This window comes from Grampus griseus, assembly GCF_964374135.1.
Source record: "Grampus griseus genome assembly, chromosome: 10".
In the NCBI taxonomy this organism is placed as follows: Eukaryota; Metazoa; Chordata; class Mammalia; order Artiodactyla; family Delphinidae; genus Grampus; species Grampus griseus.
Genome location: NC_139004.1, coordinates 64,316,849 through 64,331,646, shown reverse-complemented (window position 1 = coordinate 64,331,646; position 14,798 = coordinate 64,316,849). Strand labels below are relative to the sequence as shown.

The 14,798-nt window shown below is 56.7% G+C and overlaps 2 protein-coding genes across 35 annotated transcripts in view; one reads left to right on the top strand and one right to left on the bottom strand.

Moving 5' to 3' along the window:
- Positions 1-3,494, top strand: part of MAP4 (microtubule associated protein 4) — a 167,548-nt gene extending 164,054 nt beyond the window's left edge. For 28 of the 29 annotated variants that reach the window (XM_082664897.1, XM_082664900.1, XM_082664884.1 and 25 more), the window contains 2 exons: positions 1,700-1,889; positions 2,014-3,494. In XM_082664897.1, the coding sequence (XP_082521023.1) occupies positions 1,700-1,889; positions 2,014-2,021 (198 nt within the window). In that variant the 3' untranslated portion in view covers positions 2,022-3,494. The remainder of the gene's footprint in view (positions 1-1,699; positions 1,890-2,013) is intronic. The other variant, XM_082664876.1, reaches the window with a different exon arrangement.
- A 1,269-nt stretch (positions 3,495-4,763) lies between these two features.
- The window catches only part of DHX30 (DExH-box helicase 30), a 30,484-nt gene continuing 20,449 nt past the window's right edge, over positions 4,764-14,798 (bottom strand). For 5 of the 6 annotated variants that reach the window (XM_082664910.1, XM_082664911.1, XM_082664908.1 and 2 more), the window contains 16 exons: positions 12,697-12,998; positions 12,108-12,228; positions 11,214-11,363; positions 9,086-9,238; positions 7,943-8,779; positions 7,622-7,697; positions 7,431-7,535; positions 6,994-7,169; positions 6,590-6,796; positions 6,425-6,506; positions 6,161-6,354; positions 5,880-6,039; positions 5,608-5,765; positions 5,412-5,515; positions 5,196-5,335; positions 4,764-5,090 (listed from right to left, as the gene is read on the bottom strand). In XM_082664910.1, coding sequence (XP_082521036.1) covers positions 4,837-5,090; positions 5,196-5,335; positions 5,412-5,515; positions 5,608-5,765; positions 5,880-6,039; positions 6,161-6,354; positions 6,425-6,506; positions 6,590-6,796; positions 6,994-7,169; positions 7,431-7,535; positions 7,622-7,697; positions 7,943-8,779; positions 9,086-9,238; positions 11,214-11,363; positions 12,108-12,228; positions 12,697-12,998 — 3,219 coding nt within the window. In that variant the 3' untranslated portion in view covers positions 4,764-4,836. The remainder of the gene's footprint in view (positions 5,091-5,195; positions 5,336-5,411; positions 5,516-5,607; positions 5,766-5,879; positions 6,040-6,160; positions 6,355-6,424; positions 6,507-6,589; positions 6,797-6,993; positions 7,170-7,430; positions 7,536-7,621; positions 7,698-7,942; positions 8,780-9,085; positions 9,239-11,213; positions 11,364-12,107; positions 12,229-12,696; positions 12,999-14,798) is intronic. The other variant, XM_082664913.1, reaches the window with a different exon arrangement.

Sequence of the window (14,798 nt, the reverse complement as noted above, 5' to 3'; positions counted from 1 at the left end):
CCGGGTCACCTCTCACCTGTCCAGCTGGAGATGGAACGTTCTCCTGAGAGCCGTGGCCTGCCTTTCTGAGCCCATCTCAGCCATGTTCAGAGGGACAGGGCTGGAGTGCAGGTCCCCACAAGGCCGGGGTCTGTGTGGTACCGTTCTCGCAGCACCTCCTGAGACGGGAGTGTTCGGTACCTGCTCTGTGTCAGGCTCTGTTCTGGGCCTGGGAGCGGAATGGCACATTTTTACTGCCCGTGACGGCAGGCCTGGCATCCACCCCTCTGGAGGCCTGCGCGGGCCGGGCTCTGGAGAGCACTCAGGCGGCAGGCTTCCCATCCTGGTTGGGCCTCTCCTCCCTTCCCTCCCTCTCTTCCCTCTGCGCTCCTTCCACAGTACTGTGAGATCTTTTGTCTGCCAAGATGCTGTCTGTCCTTTGTTCCGTGTCATCGGGTAGCAGGGCCGTGGGGGCAGCGCCTTGCCGGCTTCCAAGCCTGAGGGTGGCTGCAGCTGCTCAGGGAGGGGTGGGCGAGGGAGAGGGGACACGAGCAGTGCTCCGGGCCTTCCTCTGCATCTGACCGCGCAGCGCGGCTCCATCCCAGCCCGCACTTTGTCCCACCCACCTCAGTGCTCTGTTCAAGCCCGGACTAGCTCCCTCTGTCGCAGCCTCTCAGGACATGCTCCACACCTTGTGAGGGGCTGTTCTCTGGTCAGCACCCCCGGGGCACTAACTTGGGTGTAGTCACTTGTCCCCGGCCACACGACGGGTGCACGCAGACCAGGGCTCACGCCTGGGCCTTTCTGACCGCAAGTCTTTTCTTTACTCACATCACCTCCCTTTCTTATCACTTCTGGAACTATTTTTCTAACACAGAGGCCCGTTTCTTTCACTGCTCTGATTTCTCCTGTTGTCGCCTTTGGGCGTTCCCAGCACAGGTGTGCCAGCTCGCCAGTGCCTCCCAGCAGCCCTCCCTCTTGTGCTCTGGACTCAAACTGGGTGTCCACGGCCACCACAAGGCCTTCCTCGCCAGGCCCCCCCAGTCTCCCTCACACCTCCTTGGACACCTTCTTCCCTCCTGTGTCCCCAGGCCCCAGAAAGATGCCCAGCACAGAGGAGGCCTCTGTCAGGGGCGCATGAATGATGGATACACGGGCAGCGCTGCCCCAGGAATGGCCGAGAAAGCCTCTCCGAACACTCGCATGTGTAGGGAGTGCCCTGGGATCCCTTAGGTCTGAGGTGGCGGCCTGCACCCCTCAGGAACTGGTTCAAGCTCCCGGAGCTCCCTCGCCCTAGTGGCTCCAGACCCACATCTTGAGATGATTCCTTAGCTTTTTTGCTAACAATCTGCTGTCATAAGTGTTGTGATCTGGCATCAGCCTTGTTGAGAAGCCAGGCACCTTTCACCTCTCATGTCAGAGGCTTCACGAAGCCTTTCGTCTCCCAGAGGAGGCTCTCAGAGCGTGTCACTAGCCAGGCTGCACTGCTTTACTGCCCCAGAGCCTGAGTTCTTACCCAGCACCCTGCCACCCAGGCCAGGAGTTGGTCTGGCGGGGGGGGCGGGGGGGCACCTGGTCTAGACTCCCAGGTGACTGTACCTTGAGCCAATGGGGAGCAGCAACAGCGGGGGTGGGGACTGTGTGTGAAACCCACCACCATCACCATCCCACACCCTCCCCGACTGACCCTGCACTGTCTCCCCCACTGTTTCATTTGTAGACTGAGGGCGGTGGCAGCGAGGCCCCTCCGTGTCCGGGCCCCCCAGCTGGGGAGGAGCTGGCCATCCCTGAGGCAGCGCCTGAAGCTGGCGCCCCCACTTCAGCCAGTGGCCTCAGTGGCCACACCACCCTGGCAGGGGGTGGTGACCAAAGGGAGGCCCAGACCTTGGACAGCCAGATCCAGGAGACAAGTAAGTGGCTGGGCTCGGCCTAAGGGCCAGCCAGGGGCCCTGCCACTGGCTGCAGATTGAAACTCCTTTGTTTTCCTACCGGAGTGTGGCCTGAATTTTAACGAAGCAACGTTTTATTTTCCAGGCATCTAATGATGACATTCTGGTCTCGTCTTCCGTCCCCCGTGTTCCCCTTCTTGTCTCCCCCGTCACCCTCTCCCTTCCCTCCTCCTGTGTCACTGCAGATTGAGACCTACAGGCTGACGTTCCGGGCAAACGCCAGGGCCCGCACCGACCACGGGGCCGACATTGTCTCCCGCCCCCCTCCACTTCCCTGGCGGCCCCAGCTCAGGCACCTGGGCCCCTAGCTCCCTCTCCCGGGCTGCCCTCTAGGCCCCTCCCTCCCTCCCTCCCTCCTGCCTCACTTGCCCAGGGTGGCAGCAGCCCCACCCCCGTGCTCCCTCCACTCCCGGCCCCAGACCCGGCTCCCTGCTTGGCTCCCCCGTCCTCACCATTGCGCCGCTGCTCCGCGGAGAAGGTTGGGTGGAAAGTGGGGTAGGGGAGGCTAGTTCAGGACCTCCTGGGATCTGGGTGGGGGGAACCGGAGTCCAACCTCCTCTTTGTTTGGTTTTTTTGGACCAAACCCAAGAGAAACTGACATACCCTCCCTCCTCGCTGGTCCATCTGGAGGGAAGAGTGGAAGTGGACGTCCCCGTGATGGCTGGGTGCTAACTGCGTACCCTGAAGCCTGCTAAGCCACTGCCTCTTCCTTTGACCCCACAGTGGTGCCCACCTCACAGGTGGCACCAGGCACCTCTTGCTGCCCTCCCCCAAGTTAGTCAGGGGCAATGCTGCCTGTCCCCGCTGCTTCCCATACCTACCTAGCTGCTGTCACACTTTTATCTTTTTTTTTAATAACCTGAAAACCGGTGGAGTAGTTTTGCAGGTTGAAGCCATGTCTGAATGAAAGTCGTTGGTAGGTGTTAAAGGAAACAGGGAAGGGAGATCCTGAAGCCTCCAGCTGGGAGGTGAGGCATTGGAGGCTGCCCTGCCTTGGGCAGCTTGGGGCCCCGGCCCCGGAGGTGGTGTGGGCAGGGCAGGTGCAGTGGGGGGCTGTGGGCTAGAGGGCAGGCAGGGACCGCTAGGGGCTGGTCAGAGTGTGGACTGGTGGTTCTGGCATTTTGTGTGTATGCTGCTTTTCTTTTCTAACCAAGAGGCTGGTTTTGGCATCTATGTCTGTCTCATTCCCTGGGATCTGGTGGGAGACAAGGTCGGGCTGGAAAGGGCCATGGAGGTCAAATTCCTCCTAGCCTCCAACCTAGGACACTCGAGCCCTCAGTTGCCAGGGAGCCTGATGTGTTCAGAACTCATGTGGATAGTGGGGAATCAAGTCTGGAAATTTAAAAATAAGTACATGAGATGGGCCATCCAGGCTCCCTTACGGCCTGACTGGAGAGGGGAGAGAGGAGAGGAGAGGCCAGCCTAAGGGGTGTGTCCTGGTTAGGCCTGGTCTTGGGATGGCTGCAATGATAAGTCCCGGGAATTGTATTGACACGAAGATTCTTATTGCACTTGTACTTTTTGTATTAAAGTTTGCATGGTTTCTAATAAAGGATTAAAACGTAACAGTTTGTAGTGAAATGGCCTGGGAGTCTCCAAGGCTTCTCCTCTGGAAGAGCATTTTCTGCAGTGCAGACTTGGCCCCTCACACTCCCCACCTCCTCCTCTGGCATCCCTTGGCGCTGAGAAGGTGGGAGCTGTTGACCTAGGATCAGATTTGAAGTCCATGTAGAGGGAGGGTGTCTGGGCTGGGCAGGTGCTCTCCCTTTCTGAGGTAGCATTTTCTCCAGGGAGGTTTGACACCATCTCCCCAGCTCCCCAAGCACATACCAAGAAATTGCAGGGGTCTTGTGGAAAAAGCACTCCCAGGGCCAGAGACTGTCCACACAGTGCTTCAACGGCGCCAGGGACATCAGGGCATCCGTGTTTTGTCTGCAAGAAAGGGTGAGATGAAACTGGGAGAACGCAGTGGGAGGTGGGGTGCCAGATGCAGTGGGGTGACAGTGCTGGGCCTAAAGGTACCTGCACCTGTGTTGATGCTGGGGTGGACAACAAGCTCTCGGTCCTTTTACTCCGTTGGCCAAAGGTAGGGGTGGGAGAGGTGACCCCGGCGGAGAGCACTCTAGGGGGCGCTGGAGTGGTCAGTGTTCTGAAAGGTGGTTTGGGCACAGCTCCCTTGAAGGGTCCCACAAGCCAGAGAAGCTGAGAAGGCCGCCCTGACAGGTGGGACCAGAGGCCCTGTGTGCTGTGTTCTATTCTGCAGCTGTTGGGGCTGGAACGTTTCTGTACTTCCCCATTTGCTTATGGCTCAGCCGTTAACCATGTTGATCTGTGATTGTTGTTATGATTTCCAGAACAAATAAAGCTCGTATGTCCCACCACGCAGGCCCTGTCTTCTGTATACGTCCTGGTTGTCTACGTCTTCAGCATCCGAGGCCCCCACAGCCCCCAGCTTGTCCCCTCGCATTGAGGGACTGGGGTGCAGCGTGCAGTCTTGACCTCAGCCCCTCGTCTGTGAATCTGTGGCTGTGACCAAAGGTTAAGGCTGCTTGTGGAACTGCTCCCTCCCCCGTTTGCCTGGGTTAGCAAGTGACAGCCAGCCAGAGAGGATCCAGGCTGCGGGCCCTGCTGCACGCGCAAGGACACTGCCTCCCACCGCGGCTGTGACAAAGACGACTAGACTGGGCCAAGCAGCACAAGCCAAGAACCCGCATGAGTGGTTCAAGCTCCTGAGGGCTGGGTTCTAAGCCCCTTGCTCTCCTAAGACTTTGGGGCCCTCCCTTCTGAGCCTTCACTCTTCCTCTTGGTTTGGGGAGCCCCAGCGGATAGCGATGCTCACAAGGGATAAATAGAACTTTATTTTAAATAAACATTTGCACTCTGTACATGGCCCCAGCGGAGACGGGGCTTAGTCGTCAGCTGTCTTGCGCACATCAAAGCTGCCACAGGGCCCGCGCAGCAGCTCCGCCAGCAGCGCAAGCAGCTGCCCGTGCTCCTCCTGCACGCAGGGCGGCAGTGCAGCCAACTCGCTGCGCAGGCTCCGCTCCACCATGCGGCCCAGGGCCCGGCGCAGCTCCCGCAGCAGCCGCACAGTGCGTGAGTCGCCCTCCAGCCGCAGCAGGTCGCTGTCACTAAGGGAGATGGTGGCCCGGCGCCCATCATCTAGAGGAAGGGAGAGACGCGGGGAGCCCGGGTGAGTGAGGCCGGACCCCTGAGGAGGCAGAGCAGCCGGAGAAGCGGTGGGGCAGGAGGTGTGCAGGTACCCACCACGGATGTGGACGTCCCCGTCGGTGAGTAGCAGCACAGCTAGTGGGTGCACCTGGGAGGAGTCCCGGACAAAGACGCTGCCGTTGGACTTAACAGCCATGAAATACGTCAGCCATCGGCTCCGTAGCCGTGTGGCCTCCCTAGGGAACAAAGAGCTGGGTGAGGCCCCTTGCTGAACCACCCGAGCTGCCCTGCCCCAGCCTGACAGTCCCCCACCTGTTAATGGTCGACTTGTGCAGCAAGATGTTGCCGGATTTGGTCCTATACGTGACACTGTTGGGCTTGAACTTGCCCTGCCGGGTCACCTTGCCCTGCCTCACCTGCAAGGATGAAGGAGAAGGTGGGTGGGTTGAGCAAGGAGCTGGGATGGAAGGAGAGGTCATGGCCTGGAGCCCCCTCCCCAGGGCAGCACCTGGATGAGGTTGGGGTAGAGACCCGCCATCAGCACACCCTTCACCAGCTCTTCCTCCTCACTGTACTCGTTGCACTGGGCAGAGGCCAGGGTGCAGTCCGAGGGCTTCCCCACCAGGAAAGCCTCATAAATGTTCTCTGAGAACTGCTTGATGAGTCCTGGGGAGGCAAAGTCAGGGTGAACCTAGGGCCCCTGGTTCACAGCTCACTGTGCACCGGCCCAGTGCGAGTGGGAAGGGTGGAGGGGCTCAGGGCAGCTCGGGACCCGCTGACCGTGGATGAAGCGCAGGCTGGGCGCATAAAGCAGGTTTTCCTCCAGGTAGTTCTCACGAGAGCTGCGGTCCTGCCAGCGCAGCACCTCCTCCCAGCCAGACACAGCCCGCACGAACGCCAGGTGGTCGCTGCCACTGTCGTGGCTCAACAGTGCCTTCACCTGGGAGGGGAGGCGGGTGCCAGGGTCACAGGGCAGGGACCAGAGGAAGCCACCTCGGGACCGAAGGGAGCGGAGGGCCGGAAGGGAGAACAGAGGGCCACGCAAAGGCATTGGGTCTGACCTTGTCCACCTCCGCCCGGTTCTGCAGGCTGCTGCTGAAGGGGTCCCGGGTGAGGCAGGAAACGACCACTAGCAGCGGGTGCAGGCAACGGAAGATGGCAGCCAACACTATGGCCTTGGCCAGCCGTGGGTCAGTGGAGATGTGGGCCAGGCGCTGCCCCAGAGTGGTCAGGTACTCCCGCTGGTCCAGCACCCCTGCAAGCTCAGCCGTCAGTCCCGCCCCTGACAGCCATTCCGCAGCCCGGCCCAGCCCTGCACCACTCACCGATCTCCTGGAGCAAGATCACGGCCTCGTCCACCGCCTTGATGTTTGGACTGTCCACGGCCTTGGAGAGGAACTCCACTGCCTACAGCACGAACGAGGCAGAGCCTGTTAGCCCGCACCCCACCTGCACGTTCCCAGGGCCCACTCCGCCCACCTCTGCCGCACCGTCTTCTCTGGCATGTGGATCTTGGCTTGCAGCACCAGGTTCTCAAGGGGCGTGCGCAGGATCTCCGGCACCTGGAAAGGGGCCATCTTCTCCAGCCGGCTCCGCGGGAACAGGTGGTAGGCAAAGCCTGACTGGCAGCGGCCCGCCCGGCCCCGGCGCTGGATCACGTTGGCTCGTGACACCCACACGGTCTCCAGGCAGGACACCTGGGGGAGGGGGCAGGTGAGCAGCCACACAGACCACACGCCTTCCTCCATGCTCCCCTGCGCCTGGCCTTCACCTCACTCAGCTCCTCAACTGCCCCCCACAGCAGGGACAGGGAGATCCCACAGGTGTGGCCTTCTCCAGACACACAGGCCCAGGGTAGATCTGGGCTGGGGCAGGGCCAGGAGATGGGTGCCACCTTGGTCTTCAGGTCGTAGCGTTCCTCCTTGTGCAGACCGCTGTCCACCACGTGCACAATGTCATTGATTGTGATGGAGGTCTCAGCAATGTTGGTGGCCAAGACAATCTTGCGCACGCCAACGGGAGGCTGTTGGAATATGGCCTTCTGGTCCATCATGGGGATGTTGGAGTGCACTGGTGGGCAGCAAGAACACACTGGTCACGGGCACTGCTCCAGCCAAAACCTCCCCATATGAGGGCAGGCAGGGATTTTGACCCTATTTTGATGAAACTGAAGTCCAGATCAGTAATATGCCCAGTAGAGGTCACAAAGCCAGCAAAAAAGTAGTGCAGCCTATTAAGAAACCCAAGGCCCTGAGCCCCAGGTGAGTCACTCCCCAGGACAGAGGGCAAGCCTGGTGTTAGGGGCCACCATCCTTGCACACATGCTCTCACCTGGCAGGATGAGGTACTTGCTCTCATGCATGCCCAGGGCCTCCTGGAGGCGTTGCTGCACTCCTTTGATCTCCTGCCACCCAGGCAGGAAGCAGAGGATCCCACCTGTAAAGGGCCCTGCAGGCATGAGCTAGTGGCTCCCGGCAGATGGGAGAGCAGGGTGGGCACGGGGCAGAGAAGAAAGCACCCACCTGGTTCCCCGCGGGCATCAATGTGCAGAACCAGATCAGTCACGAGGTCCAAATCGAGAGCGCATTCATCCTCAGACTGGGGTGGGGGAAGAGAGGCCAGTCACAGCCCCGGGGCCAAGGGTCGTGCACAGGACACGGCCACCGCGACTCGGTGAGGTCAAGGCACGTGACACATCACCTCCAACCCTCACCACACCCTTGTCAAGAAGGCCTGATCATTCCCATTTCTAGCAAGGAAACCAAGGCTTGGGAAGGAGGAGGGGAATCCATGGAGAAAAGGCCAGGAGCCGTGGGCAGGACGGGGCGGGCGTATCCCCTCACCTCGTGGTGCCGATGCCGGTGTGGGTACTGGTGCTTGCCCAGCTTGGCCAGGATATCCTCCAGGTAGTGCTCCTTGACAGGGTACATGAAGCCGGGCACCTTGATGACAGGGCAGCCACCAAAGTAGCGGGAGAAGCGCTCGTTATCACCTGTGGCACTCATGAGCACCAGCCGCAGGGCCGGGTTGAGCCGCTGCAGGCCCTTGAGCAGAATCAGCAGGAAGTCCGTGTTCACGTCCCGCTCGTGCACCTCGTCCACGATTACATGGCTCACGCCCTCCAGGCTGGGGTTGCTCTGCAGCTTCCGTAGCAGGATGCCCACGGTACAGAACAGCAGAGCCCCACCTCGGGCTGGAGGCTTGCTTTCCAACCGCACCTGGAAGCCCACGTTCCGGCGCAGGGAGGGGCCCAGTTCGTGGCTGACCCGCTGTGCCACGGACACAGCCGAGATGCGGCGCGGCTGAGTGATGATCACGTTGCAGCGAGCACCTCGGCCCTCGGTCACGTAGCGCTCCAGCAGCAGCTGGGGGATGCGCGTGGTCTTCCCACAGCCCGTGTCCCCGGCGATGACCACCACCGGGTGCTGCTCGATGGCACTGAGGATGGTGTCCCGATGAGGGTCCACAGGGAGCTGGGGGGCCTCCTGCCAGACCGGCCCTCGCCGCCGCCACAGCTCCAGCAGGCTCTGGCTCAGACGCAGCTCCTCTGTTTCTGACAGGGGCATGTAGGGCTTGCCTGTGATAGGGTCACCCAGCGGCCCCGAGTCCTTGCCCAAGGGCAAGATGTCATCACTCTGCAGCCGGAGCTCTGGGGAGATCCATGAACTGTCCATGGGGTACTGGAGGACGGGAGAGGCAAACAAAATGGTGAAGAGAAATAGCTTCTTCTCATTTACCCACAGCCAGCCAGCCCCTCCACACAATTCACCTTGGCCAGAAGCTATGGCCCACCCGCCGGGCAGGACTCAGTCCTCAACTGCCCTGGGACCCTCGTGGGCAAGACAGGACTGCTCAGGGCAAAAGTGTGCCCAGGCTCCATCCCCAGTGGGGAAAGCGGGGAGTCACTACCGCCTGCTGCAGGTGAAAGCTTTTGGTCTGGGTAGATGAAGGCGGGCAGGTGAAGAGGAATGTGGGGATTCTCTTACGTGGTTTAGGAAGGTCTCTATCTTGCGGAGGATGGGTTCAGGCACCTGGATGGTACACGGCCGGCGCTGGGTCTCACCCAGCTCGCGCAAGGAGGCCAGGTTATACATGGCGTGGGTGAGCGGCTCGTTGTTCCGGTCCACCAGGCCCAGGCTCTGCAGAGGGAACACGGGAGGCTGGTCTATGCCTGTCTCCCCATAACTGGCCCAGACCTGCTCAGGAGCTTTAGAGAAGTCGTGCAGAGCAACCTCTTTTCTAAGACATTTTTGGGTTTGGGCCAATATGGTGCAGGAGGGAGAAATTAGGAACCAGGAAAATGTTAGGTCTCCACCAAAAAAAAAAAATGTTAAAAATGATTCAAGCAAAACCAGACCTGGCGTGTCTGAGTGTTACAGCCCCCACCCGCACAGACGGGCGCCGCAGAGAATCCTCTCCCCGAGCAGCCGGAGTCCCCACAGCAGCCCAGGCTCACCTCCGTGAATCCCCACCTGAGACAGGCGGGCCAGGCCCTGAGCCACCCCGGAACCCAGTCACAGGCTCCTGTGCCTTCGCTGCCCGCCCACCCCTGCCACATTTCACGTCCAGCTGCCACACCTCCACCTGTCTCTGCATGACACCCAGTCCACCGTACAAACGTACACGGAAGTTCCCGGAAATACATACTTATGCACCTTGATAAAATAAGCCACTGGAAGGGAAACTCTCTGTTTTATTTCCCTATATGCCCAAAGCCACCCACCAGAAATAAGACAAAGCATTCCAACACACTGGGCAAATGTGGAAAACCAGTCATTTTCCCCTATAGTCTTTCATGTCCGGATTCCGCACACCCTCCAAAACCCAGAGCAAACACTCCCTCCTTTAAGAAGTCTACCTGCACAGGGACCAATCCCCTTCCCCAGCCTCCTCGTGCCAGAACAGAAGAGGTGCCAACAGGGCCACCTTGCTGCAGGGGAGCCCTCTGTCCTTTCCCAGGACTGTGAGAATTTACCTACAGCCTCTCTGACCGTGGGCAGTCAGCTGCTCTCAGAACACTGCTGCCACCTAGAAGCTTGCTCCTTCCTGAGACAGGCCTCTAACATGCTGAGGGTCGTCTTCTCATCACTTTTTTGTCTGTTTTTGTTTTTTGTCAATGCATTTATTTTTCAGTTTCAATCTGTAATGGTTGCTTAATAAAACCAGTCAACGAAAAGTGATTTTTTGGGGGACAAATGTGGACACTAGCAGACTGAACAGTGGTGACAGGTGCAATCTTATTCCAACGTTAGTTTTCACAAATTTGAATTAAATACTCCCAGGACAGTGGAAATACCCTCCTAAAACAAGAGTTCTCAAGTTCATCACTGTTTTTGTCTATCAAATTAAAATTTAGACTTCCTCGAAGTTCTCCCAGTTAGCCCTAGTTCTGTCCTCTTGAGCCACAGGTAATGACACATCCATTCCCTCTCACCACTTACCTGAACCCATCCCTCTTCAGTTCTCCAGGATCTTGGTACCCCTCACTATCAGCTCTATCTAAAATTCAGTTCCCAGAGCCAAATGTACACCAAAGGTATATCCGACCATTCAGAGTAAAACAGGGCCTCCTTCCTCTCTTATTCTGCAAACCAGACCCCCACGGGTTCAGGTAACTCCCACAACTGGGCTATCAGCTGACCTCCAAAGCCGCTTCAAAATGATTGCTAGCTGTAAGCCCCACTGCCTTCACCTGGATGTTGATCCCTTCAATATTCATCCTAGATGAACGTCGCGTGGTTTGTTTTGGCCACAAAGCCCAAGTTATCAAGATCTTTCTAGATACCAAGTCTGTCCCTCAACAAAGACATCATTTCTCCAGCTCCATACCATTCAGAATGATAAGCATGTCTCCTCCTGGCTTCACCCAGGTTCCAGCCAACAGTGCTGAAACGGCTGAGCTCACGGGCAAAGCACCTCCACAGGGACTGTGGAGAAGCCCTGGAAACAGCACCCCACAGCCTGACGAGCAAGGCTGGGACACCAGATACTTAAGTGCCCAGGCCAAAAGCCTGGCAGTGGTAGATTTCATTTCCTGGAAAAGTGGACCATTTGCCAAGGGTAGCAGGGAGCTCCAAGACATCTCATGCATCACACCAGGGACCTTGCACTCACCTTCAGTTTCTTACAAGCCAGGGCTGCCGCCTTATTCTCTGCCTCTGCTTTGCGACGCCCTTTGGCGACAAAGGTCATGGGACAGGGCCAGAGTAGGGTGAGGGTGGACAGCTTGGTCTTGGTGCCCACAGTATGGAACTGCATGAGGTTCTACACAAAGGGCAAGAGAGACGGTTACAGAAAGTTAGGGAATGAAAACATCCAGGAGTTCGCAGAATATCAAGGGACACAGAGATGGATTTAACCCCCATCTGAGCAGGTACCAAGCATCAGCCACAAAAGAAGTGCCACTGAACAGGCAGAAGCCAGCCCTGTGGGGCTGCAGCTCCCAGATCCTGGCCTTGCTTCTCCTGTGGTACCATGATTTCACAGGAGGAAATGGCATCTGGGCAATGCCACTACCTGCCCTCCTAGTCCACTGTCCTCTCAGCACTTTCAAAGCAAACAGGTATGATGGTAGCTGCAGGTTGAAGCTGTCAACACAAGCTAAAAACTAAGCACATCCTGGGGGATCAAAAAGGCCTTGCACCTGGAGAGAAGCTCTGCTTAACCAAAGCCCCTCAGCCTGACAACAAAGATGAAAACCTCAGCAAGTCAGCCACCCCCTCCCCAAACCCTCCTTTCCTGCCCGCAACCCTTGAACAGATATAGGTCTTCCACTCCTACAGTCCCCAGCCCCCTCCCTCTGCTCCAGTGTTCTGACTTCCAATCTGTCCCTGCTGCTTCAACCCTCCAAGGACCTGGAGTTCCCCCAGCTGGCCCAGGCTGGGCTTGGAGAACGGGCATCTTCGGCCCTCCCGTACGTAGTCTCCCTCCCACCTGGTCTGGAGGAAAACCAGACTTGACCAAGACAGCTCCCCAGTCTCACACACACTTATAGGAGACCCAGCTCACCTTGGCTGTGGAGGACGATGTCGCTATCTGAATCACCTTGGCCAGAAGGTTCTTGGGAAGCGGAAACTGGGTCAGAGCCCTAATAGCACTGTCGTCATCTGTCATTTCAAAGGAACCCCCCCTGGGAGGACCAAAAGTTTAGGTGAAAAAGCACTCTCTTCCTGGGCCAATTTCACCTGCTCTGAGACCCAGGGGCTAGGATACTGCATAGTTGCAGGAGGCTGGGGCATTTCCACTTGGCCTGTGATCCTCTCACAGACACAAAGCACACCTGGCGCTCCCTCAGTTCCCCCAAACAGATAGGAGGGTAGGGGCAGTGGGCAGGCAGAGTAGTTACTGGGCCTCTGAAGGACCCAAGTGTGAGCTGGAGAGAGGGTCCGTGCTGCTGTTTCGCAAAAGCCCAGCCATACAGTACATGGCCACAAGTGGCTTTCCCCAAGAACAGGTAGATATACCAATGAATAACAGAGACGCGGACTGAGATGTGGGGCAGGGGCCCTCCCATCTCAGAGAAGACTCCCTGGGAACACGCCCCACCCCATGTCAAGGTGCAGCCAGCTTCCCCTGCATTCCCTGCCCCTGGCTGTACCTCGAATCCCTGAGTGGGGTGTGGGAGTCCTGCTGGGCCATAGACAGAAATTCAGTGACATCAATGGTCCCCTCTTCTAGCTCTTCCTCCTCATCCTCCTCTTCCTCCCGGCCCAAGGAGCGGGATAAGCCCCCAGGTCCCCCTGGCCGGATGCTCTCAGGATTCAGCTGCCGCCAGGAAGTAGGTGGCATGGTGGGTTCTGGGCGCCACCAGCTGTCAGCCGGAGAGCCAAAGCGATCGGCTAGCACGCGGTATTTGGCTGCATCAAACAGCTCATTCCGGGGACCCAGCAGACCCCAGCCCTGGGGAAAAAAGGGGCGTTGTGAGGGCCCATACCACCCTCACACCTCAGGCTGCTCGGAACCTGCCCGGTTACACCGTAAGTCCCTCATGTGTGGGAGCCATGCTTTTTCACCTGTCTACTCACCTCAGGCCCTAGTCCAGAACTGGGCACAGAGAGAGCACTTAACATGTCTAGCTTCAACAGATGAAAATGACAAGGTAAATTCTTATAGCTATTAAGACAAAAGACCAAAGAAACAAAACAAAACAAAGAAAAACCCACAGGGCAACAAGAAGCAGATGCATTCACAAAGTGATCTAGAAAGCTTCAGTGAGTGTAGCAATTAGGATATATGTTGTCTACACCATAAAACAGCTATACCTCTGACACAAGAATCCTATGCTGGGAACATACTCTAGAAATAACACCAAACGTTTTTAAAGCCAGTTATACAAAAATATTATTTTAAAATATATTACAGTTTTATTCTTTTCTAGAGAAAATCAAATAAGACATTTGCCAAGTCTCTAGCATGTACAAAGCAACATGCTTGCCACCCTGGGCACCATCAGGAGGGATGAGACCTGATCTCTGCCCTCAAGAAGCTAAAAATCTAAGAGGCAGAAGAAAAATGCAGAAAAACAGAGTCTAAAGAACAAAAAAATAAGAAGCTAGAAGAACAGGAGTAGCACGTGAATAGAGCACAAGGTCAAGAAATTCAAGTTGGGAGTGGTAAAGACAACACGGGTAAGCCAGGCGCATCAAGAGGGTTTCAGACATTACAGCCATGTGACAGTAGATGGCAGGTGCCAGAATCCAGGCACTGCTCCACAGCGCGGCTTCAGCCACACCTGACTCGTGACAAGCCGAGGAGTGACCACTCGCTTCTTAAAAACTCTCCCCTCAGGGACTTCCCTGGTGGCTCAGTGGTTAAGAACCTGCCTGCCAATGCAGGGGACACAGGTTCGATCCCTGGTCTAGGAAGATCCTACATGCCGTGGAGCAAATAAGCCCACGAGCCACAACTACTGAGCCGGCGCTCTAGAGCCCGAGAGCCACAACTACTGAGCCCATGTGCTACAACGACTGAAGCCCGCACACCTAGAGCCCGTGCTCCGCAACAAGAGAAGCCACCACAAGGAGAAGCCCATGCACTGCAACAAGGAGTAGCCCCCGCTCATCACAACTAGAGAAAGCCCGTGCGCAGCAACGAAGACCCAACACAGCCAAAAATAAATAAAATTAAATCTTTAAAAAACAACAATTCTCTCCTCAGATTTCTGAAAGAACCAACTGTAATTTAAAATGTAATCAGGTAGCTAGTGGGAAGCAGCCACATAGCACAGGGAGATCAGCTCGGTGCTTTGTGTCCACCTAGAGTGGTGGGATAGGGACGGTGGAAGGGAGACGCAAGGGGGAGGAGATACGGGGATATGTGTATACATATAGCTGATTCACTGTGTTATACAGCAGAAACTAACACAACATTGTAAAGCAATTATACTCCAATAAAGATGTTAAAAAAAAAAATAGTAATCAGGAAGGGACTTCCCTGGAGGTCCAGTGGTTAAGACTTTGCCTTCCAATGCAGGGGGTGTGGGTTTGATCACTGGTAAGGGAGCTAAGATCCCACATGCCTCGCAGCCAAAAAACCAAAACATAAAGCAGAAGCAATATTGTAACAAATTCAATAAAGACTTTAAAAATGGTCCACATCAAAAAAATCTAAAAAAAAAAATAAAATGTAATCAGGAAAATTCTATTCACAACAGCAACAATAACCATAGCCTACCTAAGATGAACTTAAAGAAATAAATTT